This window comes from Tribolium madens, unplaced genomic scaffold, assembly GCF_015345945.1.
Source record: "Tribolium madens isolate multiple individuals breed KSU strain unplaced genomic scaffold, Tmad_KSU_1.1 Scaffold_19;HRSCAF=116;Tcas5.2_LG9, whole genome shotgun sequence".
Classification (NCBI taxonomy): Eukaryota; Metazoa; Arthropoda; class Insecta; order Coleoptera; family Tenebrionidae; genus Tribolium; species Tribolium madens.
In genome coordinates, this window is record NW_025400983.1 from 3,604,757 (window position 1) to 3,620,011 (window position 15,255).

A 15,255-nucleotide genomic window follows, 5' to 3' on the forward strand; every position below is an offset into this window, starting at 1 on the left:
TTTTTATTTTGTATTCAATGTTAAAGAGTGCTTTTATTAACTAATTTCAGCAGTTAAAGTAGTCAGGTAAAATTCCTTCTCAGGTATCTCAAAGTTACAATTAAAATTTTCAAAGACAAAATTTTACCTTTTGTACTAAAAATTCAAAATTCTGCAACTCGGCTTTTAAAATTTAGAATTGCGACTTTAAAATCCGGTCCTTTGTCTTAAACACTGAAATTTTTACTGTTGACTCAAAATTGCATCTTTTAAAAACTCTAAAAGTTCACCTAGATTCCTGAGATTTTTTTGTTTATTGATCATTAAATTCGAACTTTTTATTTTCTCTTAAAATTAACTTTGCCTTTATTATGCAGTATTTTGAGTAAGAAGAAAACTACTCAGTTTCTCGAATGTTCAACATTTCCAAGAGTTTAACGATTTAGCTTTTTAATAAAATATAAGAAAAAAGTAAAAATACATTTTACAACATTTTTGAAGATGTTTCAATATAAGTTTCAAGTCCACCTATTTTCGTTTTAAACTTCAAAGATACAAGATTTTCGAATTAAAAAAAATTAAATTTGAAATAATGTTTAGACACTTAAAATATGAGCATTTTCGCCATAAATTTTTTTTATTCTTAATTTAATATCTTTTTTGCAAGAATTTTTATATTCTCTATTACTATCCACATTGCAAGTGAAGTAGTAAACAAGCAAGTGCTTCCTGAATAGCGCGAGTATTTCTTTAATAAAAGTGAAGTTTCACTCATCAAATTAGAATTCCCCAATAAATCATCATTATTAACAATTAAAGTGCTTTATTTGGAGTAACCGCACACGAATTTCATTTCGAATTTAAAATTCGCAGGATTTCCGGAATGTTAAAGCATTTATCTCGTTCTATAACGAGTGTAGATTTCATAAGCTAGCAGCAAGTTGCTTAAATTACAGTTGTAGAAAGGATGTTATAGAGATCCTAAGATAAAAGCAACTTTAAAAATCCTCAAACCGCCACATGTTTCTCAAGATGTTTCACATCGATAGACTACTGGTTTTAATATAATTTCCTCTCAACAAAAAAACTAATAACATTAAAGAGATAAGCAATTAACTAGACGAAATGATGATTTATTGCCAAACAAATAAATAAAATTAATTAGTAATTTCTTGATTATGATATAAATGGAAACGTTGGCTATAAAACAGTAAACTTTGTCCCGATTTGTGATAATCCGGGTTTCTTTGTACACCCGGGGAAAAAACTATTCACCAGTCTAACTTTCTGCTAACACTGCGCTTTGTTGCAATAGTGTTTCCGACTAACTAGTTGGGGAGCAGGTAATATGTCGAAAGAGCCTTCCGGGCTCCAGGATACACGTTTTTTCAAAACGGTCTTTTTCTGAAAATTTCTTCAACGAATATAGATTATTAAATGGTGATTATAATAAATTGCAAATTGACACTAAGCAAATTTTGAAGAAAAAAATGCATGCCTATGTATTTCATTACCTTAAGAAAATTTTTGTGATTTTTAATTTTGTTACAAATAGCTAGTTTCTTCCGTTTTTTAATTTATTTTTATTACTTCTAAACAAAGCAAAAAAACCCAAAGTGGTAAATTTAATGGCATAATAATAATAATAACTAATATTATACAGTATGTCCCCGGATTTTAAATTTTTTAATTTTACACTAACACTGCAAAAGAAAAACATTTTTTGCTTCACCTGAAACCAGTAAGTCTCGAACTTTAAGTTCATTATTTTCACTCAGTGGAAAGAAAATTTAATTTTTCTCTTGATTTTTAGCTTGTAATAACTAATAATACTATAGTCTACAAACTATAAGATGTTTAATATACCTTTAACCGAATTATTATTTTTATGTTAACTTACCTTTAATTAAAGAAAAATAATTGTTAAATTTCTCTATCACGTCACACTTTTTTGTTACAGACGATAATTTTCCTGCTTTCTGCACAAATGCCTCCGATTTAAAATTTATTTAAATTCAAGTTGTTGCTGAATTATTGCAAAATTATTACCATATGGGTCTAAATAGGTCTTAAAAACATTTCACTCGCATTTGAACTTCTTTTCTAAAAATTTAGGGAGCATGAGTGACAAACGAAACGAGCGTTTTCATCAAAACCTGAAGGTTTTTTAAAGACTGATACGAAGGTTTTTGGGATGAAAATATGTTAGTAGATTACTGTTGAATTGCTATAAAGAAAACTGATCCAAAAAGTATAATAAAACCAAGTAAAATAACTCATTTTTAATTTGTTCTTTGGCGGTTTTTATATTTTTGTTAATTACATATTTCTTAAACGTAACGTAGTGAACTTTTTTAAATAGTTTTTTTGAACTCAGTGCCTCAAAATCTATAAGAAATTATAACTTTCAGCTAAGATTAAAAATCGTGTAAACTAGTGTAATTTTTTTCTCTGTGGTTTAAATCCCATCACATTGGCGATTTATTTTTTTGACAACGATATCGCTTTGACAGATAAATTAACACAAGTTAATTAATAAAAATGTTTGTAAAAAACATAATTTTAATAAATGGCAAGTCAAAAAACAGCTTCTGAAAAAAAAACAGTAATTTTTAACAAAACAAATATTATTCAATTAATTAATTAATTGTCAAAGTGACATCGTAAAAAAATAAAATCGCCATTATGATGGGACTTGAAAAGCAAAGAAAGATTATTATTACAAGTCCAAAAGTAAGAAAAAAAAATAACATTTCGTTTTACTGAGTCAGAATAATGAAGTTTTAATTACCGATTTGCTCGTTTCAAAAAAGCAAAAACAACACTTGCTGTTAAAGTGTTGCTTTATCTACTCAAAAGAGTTTATAAAGAAATAGTTTAACATCTGATATAGAAAAAAAGTATTTCGTTTACTTTTTGAGCGTGAAATCAAAGGTAAAAATTTGTTTCCTTTTGATTGCCTATTATAAAATGTATTATTAAGTTCAAAATTTTAATTATAAAGGAAATAATTTGATAGAAATTGGCAAAATTCACAGTTTATTAAAAAATACTGGCATTTAAAACTAGTTCTACAATTTTGATTTTTGAAAGCTGTAAATAAAGAACCTTAAAAGTCAAATCAAGCTAAAAATGTTTTTCCTTTGCAGTTTTGGCGTAAAATCAAAGGTACATTTTTTTTCCTATTGTAAACTTAATCCGGGAACATACTGTATACTTGCAAAATTCTTTAATAAATTTATGTATTTGTAATTTGATAATTTGAGCAAGCTTGTTTATTATAATCACAATTTAATGTATTCGTTATTATCTATGCTCATTGAAGTAATTTTCACAAAAAGACATTTTTCGGGTCCGGACCAACTTCCTAAATACGATTCGAGAGTCTACCTGCGTGCAAGGGGGCCAGGGCCGTACCCAAGGGGGGAGATTAGGTTGTTCAAACCCCCAAACACAAAAGACCCTTTTTTATGAAAAACTATGAAATTTTGTTGCTGAAATCCCATCTAGTTAGGAAGCCCCTAATTAAAAATTTCAACATTTTATTTTTGTACTTGTTTAGGTGTATAACAGTTATCATCTGTAGCAAATCTTGAAATTTTTTTCGAAAATGATTTCGGAAATATTGAAAAAACCTATTAAAAGACGCATTTTTCGATATATGTTCATAGAAAATTTTTGTTTTAAAAATGAATATTCATCTCCTGTTTAAATTTGTAACAATAAAAAGTATTAAGAATTTATTTTATTTTTTGTTACTTTTGTGAGTTAGTTTGTATTTTTTTATGTTTAATTAGAATCTCTTATTTCAATTTAAAATAAAAACGTGTACTTAGAGATTTTTGATTTTTAATCCGTCTTCTTTCATTTTATTTTCATGGACCAACAAGAAATCCCCCCCCCCCCCAACATAAAATCTTGGTTACGGCCCTGAAGGGGGCCCTAAATCACAGCCGATTTGGCGCATTTCACGCGCTTTCAAAACGAAAAAACTCGTAAAATTCCTCGGCGAAAAGGTTAAAGAAGACGTACGTCCCGTATGTAAATTGTTATTTTGAAACCAGTCTGGCTTGTGTTGGACACAACACTGGTAGCTACTGTGCTCCTTATCTCGATCTGAATTAGTAAAAATCTCAAGCGTTAATTAAAAGTTATCAAACTCCCAATCAATGTCATAATGCCGGCCATTATTTTTAATGCATTCAGAGGCCGTTGCGTTGGCATCTTTATTACTCATTATTTTTACCGCCGATTCCCGGAATCCGAATCCGGGAGCCGCGACGTGGGACAGAGTGTGCCACAAAGGCCTCGACAATGCTTTCGATTATTCTGAAGAGATCGTTCAGCCTGAACACCTTTCCATTGTCCACTGATCAAGAGACTTCATGCCACAATACGCCTTTATTAACTCGAGAACAGATTGTGTTTGTGAATTTCCCAAAAGGCGAAAGACAGGTGCTAAAATCGACGGATTTTTTGCATTTTTTTTTGTATTTATCAGAGTGTGTCGTAAAAATTCAGTGGATGCGACAGTAGATTGCAGTCAATTGTCGAGTTAAAAACTGAAAACTGAAAAAATTGGTTATCTGATTGATCGCGCTGATATGACGTTTCACACGACCGGACTTGGACGACCTTTGAGACGATAAAAATAATTAAACACAAAATGCTTCATTAAAAATATGGAAATTAAACAGGCAGCGGAATGATTAATTTGTAAAACACACTAAACACAATTACGGGAATTTTAAGTTTTTTTTATAAAGTGGAATACAAATAATAAATTTAAATTTTATCTTACATTCTTTTAATTCTCGATTTATTATAAAAATTTCAAATTCTTTCGGTTCTGGCCTTGACTATTCACAGAAACTTATATTGAAACATCTTCAAAAATGTTGTGAAATGCCTTTCTACTTTTTTCTTATTTTTTAATAAAAAGCTAAATCGTTAAACTTTTGGAAATGTTGGACATTCAAACTGTTGGTTTCTTTTCACTCAAAATACTGCATAATAAAGGCAAAGTTGAAATTTTGAGAGAAATTACAAATTTCGTATTTAATGATCAATAAACAAAAAATGTCGGCACTCTAGGGGGAGTTTTTAGAAGACGAAATTTTGAGCATATTGCTGTTTAAGGCAAAGGACCAAATTTTAATGGCAATTTAAAATGCAGAATTTTGAATTTTTAGTACAAAAGCCAAAATTTTGACTTTGAAAATTGAAATTGTAACTTTTGGAGGATAACTGATCAGGAATTTTACCTCTATGCAGGTTAGAACTTAGATTTTCGAATTTATAAAAAAATCATTTAAATAATCTTTTAATTCTGAAAATTTTTATCTTAGATTTGTATTTAAACTAAAAAGTTCAGTGTTTAATGCAAACTACGGAATTTTAAAGTCGCAGTTTCAAGTTTTAAAGCGGAATTTTTGTGTTTGAAATGCAAAATTTTAAATTTATAAAAAAAAAATTAGTACCTATACAAAAGCTAAAACTCTGAATGTGAGATTTAAAATTTCGACCCTAAAAATTCAAATTGTGACTTTAGAACAACGAAAATAGTAAAAATAAGTTAAAACTTTAAGAAAAAAATAAAATTTCGAATTTAATGATCAATAACCAAAAAAATGTCAGGACTCTAGGTAGACTTTTAGAGTTTTTAAAAGACGAAATTTTTAGCATGCAGTTAAAATTTTAGTGTTTAAGAAAAAGGATCGAATTTTAAAGTCGCAATTGTAAATTTAAAAAGCCGAATTTTCGAATTTGAAATAAAGGGTTTAGAATTTTTAGTACAAAAGCCAAAATTTTGACTTTGAAAATTGAAATTGTAACTTAGGGAGGATAACTGACCAGAAATTTTACCTCTATGCAGGTTAGAACTTAGATTTTCGAATTTATAAAAAAATATAAATTTTTCGAAAATTTTAAATAATTTTTTAATTTTAAAAGTTTTTATCTTAGATTTACAAAAAAACAAGTTTAAGTCAGATATTTGTGTTTAAAGTAAAAAGTTCAATGGGTAATGTAAACTACAGAATTTTAAAGTAGCATTTCAAGTTCTAAAGAGAAATTTTTGTAAAATTTTAAATTTATAAAAAAAATTGTAGGTACCTACAAAAGCTAAAATTTTGAATTTGAGAGTTGAAGTTTTGACCCCGAAAATTCAAATTGTGACTTTAGAACAATGAAAATAGTGAAAATAACTGAGCTAGTTTTTACGTCTATGCAGCTTAAAATTTACATTTATGAAAAAAAATGTTTTTTTTGAAAATATTGAATAACATTTTTGAATTTGTAAAGTTCTTATCTTAGACTTGCAAAATACATGTTTAAATGTTGACAAAATTTAAAGCTTATTTATGTCTAAAAATCAGAATTTTTACTTTACTCAAAATATTAAATTTAAGACTAAAAAAATTAAGTTTATTGTTATAGAATTTTGAAGATTTCATGTCTGCTTAGCTGAAAACACAAAGTTTTTAATTAACAAAAAAATGCTAATTTTATTTAAGAATTTTAAGTTTATTTTTTAATTTTGGTTTTAAAAGTTAAAAAAAAATGAGATGAGAATAAGTACAGAATTTGATTTCTATGAGGGTTAGAAATTTAACTACAATCTATTCAGAATTCAGTTGCCCATAAAACTGCAAAGTAAAAATGTCCTTGTTAAAAATCAGAATTTTGATCCTTAGTTTAAAACAAGGAATGAATGCGGAATACTAATCTGGAATTAAAATTCAAAATATTGAATTTACAAAAAAAAATTCTAATTTTAGATTTGTAGAAAACAAGTTTAAAAAGTCTTGAACTCAAAATGTTAACTTTAAAGTAAAATGTTGAACTCAAGTATTAAATTTGGACAAAAAATTAAGATTTTGAAATTGAAATTTTAGAATTTGTCATTTCAAATTTTCTAACAGAGAAATTCAACTCAAAATTTTGATATCTTGACAAAAACTGTAAAAAGTAAAAAAACAAATTAACTTTTAAGCTTGAAACTAAGCAACAATCAATAAAAAAGTAATAAAAAGAAAGCACTTTCCACTCCGTCTATAGAGAGAAAATTAACTTTCAACTTTGATCGATTTTTAGTCCAACCATTGTTGGATAAAATTCCAAAATTAGCATTTTAAATCCTTAATTGTTTTATTTCTGTTTCGTTGAAATGAATGAGTGAACGACAAATCGTCCTTGATTAATTATAATTTTTTGGCACGCCACTGGCCAAAAAAATCTCGTCAAATTGCCGACGTCCCTGGAAGCCTTTAATAGTCCGTGACACGAGCGTTCCCGGCAATTAACCGAAAACAACGTTAATTCGGCCCTCGACCAAAAATACCATCAGAGAGCGACCTTATGTTTCAAATTATAAAACTTAAAACTAGTTGATCGTCGAGATATCGAAAATTTACGACTCTCTTTCCTCTTTATTAAAATAAACCTCTCGGTATAATAACAATAAAGCAGCGTCTCGAGTAATTTCTATTAATTAAAATAAATAAAATTCCGTCGCGAACAAACGAGCAACAATTGCACCGCCATTTATCTTCCCTCGGGAATTGCAAAACAATGGCTAATCTACGGCCGACGCCATCTAGCAATTACAGGGATAATTACTGTCCTAAAGGCCGGCTCACAACGGAAGGTGTGTCCGCAGGGGGTGGCGAAGAGGGGGGGGGGGCTGTGTAACAGTTTAATTTGCACATTAGCTCCCGACAGAGAAAGCCTGAATTAATTAACGCCATTATCGCCTATCATCTGTTTTAATTGCCTCGCGAGGGCGCCATGTTGTTTTTACTAGAAATTAAAATGGCCGCCCCTAACAATGGTGTAGTCATTATATAGAGGCATAATCAGAATACAGAAATGGTAAATTGCCTCGGAGATAACGAGACCGGTTCACACCGCACAAGCGGGGGCGGCGGTCTGGGGACTTTGGCGCGGGCCGGGGACGCCGCTCCGGGACCACCGACTCCGGGAGAGGCTCGTCTAGAGTCGGCGAGGCTCTCACCGGAGGAAAATCCGAGGAGAAAAATGGAAATCGAGGGCTGGGAGAGTTAGTCGGGTGTGAAACTGGCTCCGTTTCGCAGAGAACGGAGATAGCCACGAAAATGAAGTAATTAAAACTATAAAGGGCAGGTTAATTGTTCTCCCTACCATCACGTAAATTAAAACAAACCAATTATGGTCCTCCTTTGTCGACCTTATCTTCGGGTCTCTCTCGCGAGCACTCGACAATTAATTCCGAATTGCGAGGAGATCAATACGGAGTTTTTACACTCCGTTGTGGCCAATTTACAATTTATTATTTCACTTATTTATTTCACTGCACACAAATTAAAAGTTCAGTGTTTTGATCCAAAAAAAGTCTTAATTTTGGAAAAGTTTAAACCGAAATAAATAAGCAAAAACCGTGGCATTAACTGCAATGTTTTATTTAATTATTATTATTTTTTTTATCAAAATGTGTTTTTCGCACGCAAAGTTAACAATTCTTAAATAAAAACAAAATAAAAAATTGCTAATTTTTATCAGCTTATAAATTGACTCAAGTGCTCAGCTTCAAACACAGTAGAAATTATGTTTCTTGAGTTGTTTTAGGTTTGCTCAGTTTTTGTTATTATGAAGTAATTAATTCAAAAATTACTTCAAAATAATAAAATAAACTGACTTATTAGCTCAATTTACTAAAAACTGTATAGAATTACTCTCTGAGTACATGTTTTTTGTAAACAAAGTTCCAAAAGAGCTCATAATTCTTTAAAAACAAAACAAAAAATTGCTCATTTGTAACTATTATCAGCTTATAAATTAACTCAAGTTCTCAGCTTTAAACAATGTAGATATTATGTTTCTTGAGTTGTTGTAGAACTGAAATTTTTTTGACAAAAAGAAAAGCATCTCTTTAGTGCTCAGATTTGTTCAGTTTGTATTTTTATTAAATAATCAATTCAAAGATTAGCTCAAGATAAAAAAAAATATTTAATTTATAACTATTATCAGCTTATAAATTGACTTAAAACATAGAAGAAAATATGTTTTAGAGTTGAAATTTTTAGTGCTCAGATTTGTTTGTGTTTATATAAATAATAATAAATTCAAAAATTACTTTAAGATAAGAAAATAAAATAACTTATTTACTCAGTTTACTAAATTACCCTCTGAGTACATGCATGAGTTATTTACTCATATTACTGAACTCTAAAAAAATGGTTAATTTTAAATCTTTGAAGTGCAAAACATAAGTAGAACGTTGAGGATCAGAAAATTAAATCACACGCTCAGTTCAAAAACTTATGTCATTCACTACTTGTTTCACAGGCTCAGATTTCTAGTAATTTAAAACATTTCATAAAGCATTTAATCATAGAAAACTGAGCAATAGATACCTAAAGATTAAACATATCTGTTATTGAAAGCTCAGTTTAATTGAATTCAGTTTTATTTCACAAAATATAATTGAGTCAACGAACAATTAATTTTAAATCTTTAAAATAAAAAAAGCTTAGGATAAGTAAGTAAGTCTGTCGATTTAAGAAAGATCCACTCAGTTTTAAAAATAGCATTCTCTGCTCAGATTTCTAGTATTTTATTAGTTATAACCATTGTAGTTATACTTATAATTTAATTGTTATCTTAGAATCAGAAAATTGAAAAGTATTCGCTCAGTTCAAATGTATTTAGAATCTGAGTCAAGATCTTACTCAGATTACTCTTGTGTCATTTTAAATGTAAATGATAAACTCTTATTATTTTCATATTTTGACAAAAAAATTATTATTAACTAATTATTATTGACTAAAATTTGACGAAAAAAATATGCATTCTAACTCAACGCTAAAACTTAAACGCTAAAACAAATGCATAAATAACACCATTTTTGATCTACTTTACTAATTTATTTACTATAAATTTTGACAAAATTTTCGCAAATTAATTGTGTTTCTGAATAAAAAACTTGGTAAAATACTCAAGAAAATAACAAAACAAAGTAATTTTTGACTAATTTTAGTAAATTTTCTGTCTGGTTTAGCAGTTTCTTTAGAAAACTCAAAAATATCACCATTTTTGACTTAATTTTATATGTCTTAAACCCATTTCTAACAAAATTTTCCAAATTATAATTGCAGTTTTAGCTAAAAAACACTTATCTATGATGCAATTACCTAATTTTGTATCCTTAAAATAAAAAAAGCTCAGGATAAGCTCAATTTAAATTGAAATCTGTCGATTTCTGTTATTTTCTGCACAGATTTCTAGTATCTTATTTGGTATAACAATTTTAGTTATACTTATAATTTAATTGTTATCTTAGAATCAAAAAATTAAACTATTCGCTCAGTTCAAATGTATTTAGAATCTGAGGCAAGATCGTGCTCAGATTACTCTTGTGTCATTTTAAAAGTAAATGATAAGCTCTTAAGTATTATATTATTTTCATATTTTTTATTTTTTATAATTGATTTCAAAATATGTAATTTGCATTTTTCTACTCAGAAAAATGAGCTTAGTTTTATTCCTCAAATTATAATTGAGTCTACGATACAATTCATTTTAAATCTAAAATGAAAAAAGCTCAGGATAAGCTCAATTCAAATATAAGTATGTCGATTTAAGAAAGATCCACTCAGTTTATAAATTGATTCAGTTTTAAAAAACTGCTCAGATTCTAGTATTTTATTAGGTATAAACATTTTAGTTATACTTATAATTCAATTGTTATCTTAAAATCAGACAATTAAACTATTGCTCAGTTCAAATGTGTTTAAAATCTGACTCAAGCTCTTGCTCAGATTACTCTTGGATCATTTTAAAAGTAAATAATAAACTATTACTTTATTATTTCCATGTTTTGTAGGAGTATTTATTTATGATTGATCCCAAAAAATCTAATTTGGATATTTTTTCCAAGTCGTAGCCATGAGGTTTGACTGTTGCGAGCGTAAACCTGTCATTACTGTTAACGGTAAGTATTCGATTTGTCCTTTTGTGCTCGCCTTTGCTTTTCCTGCGGCACTCGACCTTAATTTCCATCATCATCGATAAAAGCGGTGGGAAAAGCCTCGGAAAACTCCGGTATCAGCCATTAGCCCACTCGTACACTCCTCCCGATTTTTATTTGAGGATAATAAGCCCGTCACAACTCCTCTGGTCCACTCTGTTAGATTACATGACAGTGCCATATTGGCGCGTCTCTTTCACCCACCACAACACTTTCCCCGGAGCGAAGTCGGCCGAGATTTCCGGTGGCAGACCCTCGGCCCACTCGGATATTGGGAATGCGATATTTATTAGATTTTTAGGAGCGCGAATTTCCTCCCCCGTCGAGATTTGTGTCTTTTCTATGAATTTATTTCGGCCGGTTTGTGCTACATGTATTAAGGGCTTCATCCGGAGGTGGCTTAAATGAAAAGGCGGGCCCGGACGATACGGGCGTCAAAAAGGGGCGATAACGCCGATAATTGAACGTTTGCAACCCTCACTCAAGGGGACCAAACCATGTTTAGATCGCACATTTAGATCAATTTTGTTTGTTGTTGCTCAACAATTGCTGCATCATAATCCCTCCTTTTATGGCCTCGACGGGCACACGCAGATAAGAATTATTTTTCATTCAAGCGCGAATGGACCCTCGATCAGCTCACAAGCGCTAAGCCGATTGCAAACACCTAATTAACTCACAAAAAATTTTGCTTTTTACATGGGAGAGATAATTGCAAAATTGAATCAATTCTAATTAACACTCTGTACAACAAGAGATAACCAAAATCACTTACATCAAAGCCTTATTTACCAATGTGCAATGTTTAACTTTTTTATTAATATTAATAATAATGCTACAAGAATTTAAGTCAAAATTTTTCAAAAATTTTTGTAACTTGACAACACCGCACTCGAAATTTAGAAAAATCATACTTAAATCTCGCAAAAAAACGTATTAAACGTTCGAAAAAGACTTAAATATCACCATTTTCGAGTTTTCGACTTAATTTTGTAATTATTAAATTTCTTTTTGACAAAATTTTGCAAATTAATTGCGTTTCTGGCTAAAACACATATACTAATCTACTCAAAAAAAGCAAAATAATGATATTTTGACCCAATTTTATGATTTGTGGAAAAATGTAGTTTAACGCTCGAAAAAAAGAATAATAACAACACTTTTGGGATAATTTTGAAATCTTTAGATTTATCATTGACGAACCTTTGCAAGATAATTGAGTTTTTAGCTGTAAAACGTACTCAGAACAACAAAAAAAGTATTCTCAACTAATTTCTTTTCAGAAAAGTTTAATGAAAAAACTATTTCCAATTCAAAAATATGCTTAAACGCTAAAACAAATGCAAAAATAGAAACATTTTTGACCTAATTTTGTAATTTATTCGCTTAATTTAGACAAAATTTCAACAAAATTTTCTAAATAAATAATTGTGTTTTTGGCTAAAAAAAACTTGGCATGATACTCAAAAAAAAATGTACTTTTGACCAATTTTAATGATTTTTGCCTGGTCTTGCAATATGTTGCAAAAAAGGAGCTTAAAAGCTCGGAAAAGACGTAAAATATTACCGTTTTTGACTTAACTTTATAATTTTTAGGCTTATTTTTGACGAAATCTTAGAAAATCTTTGCGGTTCTAGTTAAAAAATACTAATCCGTTCAAAAAAGGCAAATTTATTTAATTTTTGACGTAATTTTGTAATTTTTTGCCAAGTTTAGAAAAAAGATAGTTCAAAAATGTACAGATAGACGCTCAAAAAAGAAAGCACGACAGTTTAGACAAAATTTTAAAATTTTTAGAATTATCTTTGACAAATCTTTCTAAAATAATTGAGTTTTTAGCTGTCAAACGTCCTCAAAAAGATAAATAGAATTATTTTTTAACAACATTTTTTGACAAAATTATATTTTTAATTTAAAAATGTGCTTAAACTCCAAAAAAATGTAAATTTAACACCATTTTAAACCTTAAAATAATGTCATTGTTGACCAAATTTGGTGTTTTTTTTGTCTAGTTTAGCAAAATGTCACGATAGTTTTGCTTAAATGCTCGGAAAAAACGTAAATATTATTATTTTTGACATAATTTTGTAATTTTTAAATTTCTTTTTGACAAAATTTTGCAAATTTGCGGTTATAGCTAAAACACTCATACATACTTACTAATTCATTAAAAAAAAAACAAAGTAATAATATTTTGACTCAATTTTATAATTTTTGCTCAAAAATGTAGTTTAACGCTCAAAAAAAAGTAAAAATATCACCATTTTTTGACATAATTTTAAAATTTTTAGATTTATCTTTGACGAATCTTTGCAAGATAATTGAGTTTATAGCTCTTAAACGTTCCCAAAAAGACAAAAAAATTATTATTCACTAATTTCTCTTCAAAAAAATTTGATGAAAAACTATTTCCATCTCAAAAATATGCTTAAACCCTAAAAGAAACTGCAAAAATAACAACATTTTTGACCTAATTTGGTAATTTATTCGTTCAATTGTTACAAAATTTCTCAAAGTAATTGTGTCTGGCTATCAAAATAACAAAAGTAATGTAGTTTTTAATTAGTTTTAGTGATTTTTTTGCCTGGTTTAGCAATATGTTGCAAAAAAGACTTAAAAGCTCGAAAAAGACGTAAAATATTACTATTTTTGACTTAATTTTGTCATTTTTAAACTTATCTTTACAAAATCTTTGCGGTTCTAACTAAAAAACACCCTAAACCGCTCAAAAAAGCACAATTATTTAATTTTTGACCTAGTTTTGTAATTTTTTGCCAAGTTTAGAAAAATGTCGCTAAAAAGGTAGTTCAAAAAAGAAAGCACGATATAAATATCTAACAAAACATACCTAATGTTAAAATTTTTAGACTTATCTTTGACAAATTTTTCTGAAATAATTAAGTTTCTAGCTGTCAAACCTCTGAAAAAATAAAAAAGAATTATGTTTTTTACTACATTTTTTTAAAGAAATTTTTTGAAAAAATTATGTTTTTAACTTAAAAATGTGCTTGAACGCAAAAAAATGCAAAAATAACACCATTACTTTGTCATTTATTTGCTCAATTACTAAAAAACTTGATAGAATATTCAAAAAAAAAAAAACAAAAATAATTTTATTTTGACCAATTTTAGTATTTTTTTGTCTAGTTTAGCAATAGCTTGCGAAAAACGTTCCTAAAAAACGTAATTGTCACCGTTGTTGACTTGATTTTGTAATTTGGAGGCTCATTTTTTACAAAATCTTGCAAAATAATTACGGTTCAAGCTGAAAAACATGTTTATCCTCGAAAAATTCAAATTTTATTTATTATTAATAATAAAAATGCTAGAATATAAGTTTGACCATGTATTTAAAAAATTTTAAAACAATTTTTGTACAAAAAACAAACTGTGTTATAGCATTTAGTAAAACCATTAAAATATGTGGAGTGCCATTTAAAAAAAAAGTTGAGTACGGTTCTAGGCTAATAAAACTACTTACATATTTCAAAATAATTGCAATATTGTAAATAAAAAAAAATAAAAAATTTTAATAACAATATCAGTATCCTTCGACGCCCTGTATATAAAAAATTCTCAGTTTAGCCACTCTGTATTTGTCGAATTCCTTTTTTGTCTCTTCCACCGGCAGAATGTCACAGGTCCTGTTAAAATATGTTTCCTCATCTCGACAAAAAGTGCAGGCGACACGTGTTAACATGACAGGGCTGCCATCATATCGCCGGTAAAAAAATCACCAAAAATAGCACCGCCGCTGAAACTCATCACTGTTCGGAAATTACAAGCGCCTAAAACCAAACAAGCAACTGTGGGCTTATCTCATGACAAAAGATACTCGATTTAACAGCAACAGCAGGCAATCTGAATCACTCTGTATAAATTACAAAATTCACCCTCGCTTATTTGTGTCGTGTTATCAGTTCGGACCGATCGGCCAGCCACGTGCACATCGAACAAACGACGCATTTTGTTTAAATAAATGATTGATGAGAGGCGACGCGTCGCGTCGCGACGCCGCTAATTACACGAGGTGGCGATTTGGCGATTTCGACGTCTAATGTGTCGTCCTACCTTTGGGTAATTTTGTCGTTGATGTTGACAAACACATTGTCGGCTAACTGAATCTGGAGCGGAGGGGCGCTTTATCCCACTAGGGTTGTAATTGGTATATTAGTTTTGCGGTCGTTATGAACTCAGCAGGGATCAGACGGGAGGGATTTGGAAGCATGCGCGAAATACGCCCGGAATGGATTCATGACGCTTTTTGTGC

At 29.4% G+C, this 15,255-nt stretch overlaps 1 protein-coding gene across 1 annotated transcript in view; it reads left to right on the top strand.

Moving 5' to 3' along the window:
- LOC123010112 (muscle segmentation homeobox) overlaps positions 1–7,671 on the top strand; it is a 27,832-nt gene extending 20,161 nt beyond the window's left edge. Inside the window, exon 4 of the mRNA XM_044406810.1 lies at positions 7,581–7,671. Within this exon, the coding sequence (XP_044262745.1) occupies positions 7,581–7,671 (91 nt within the window). The remainder of the gene's footprint in view (positions 1–7,580) is intronic.
- Positions 7,672–15,255: the final 7,584 nt, after the last annotated feature.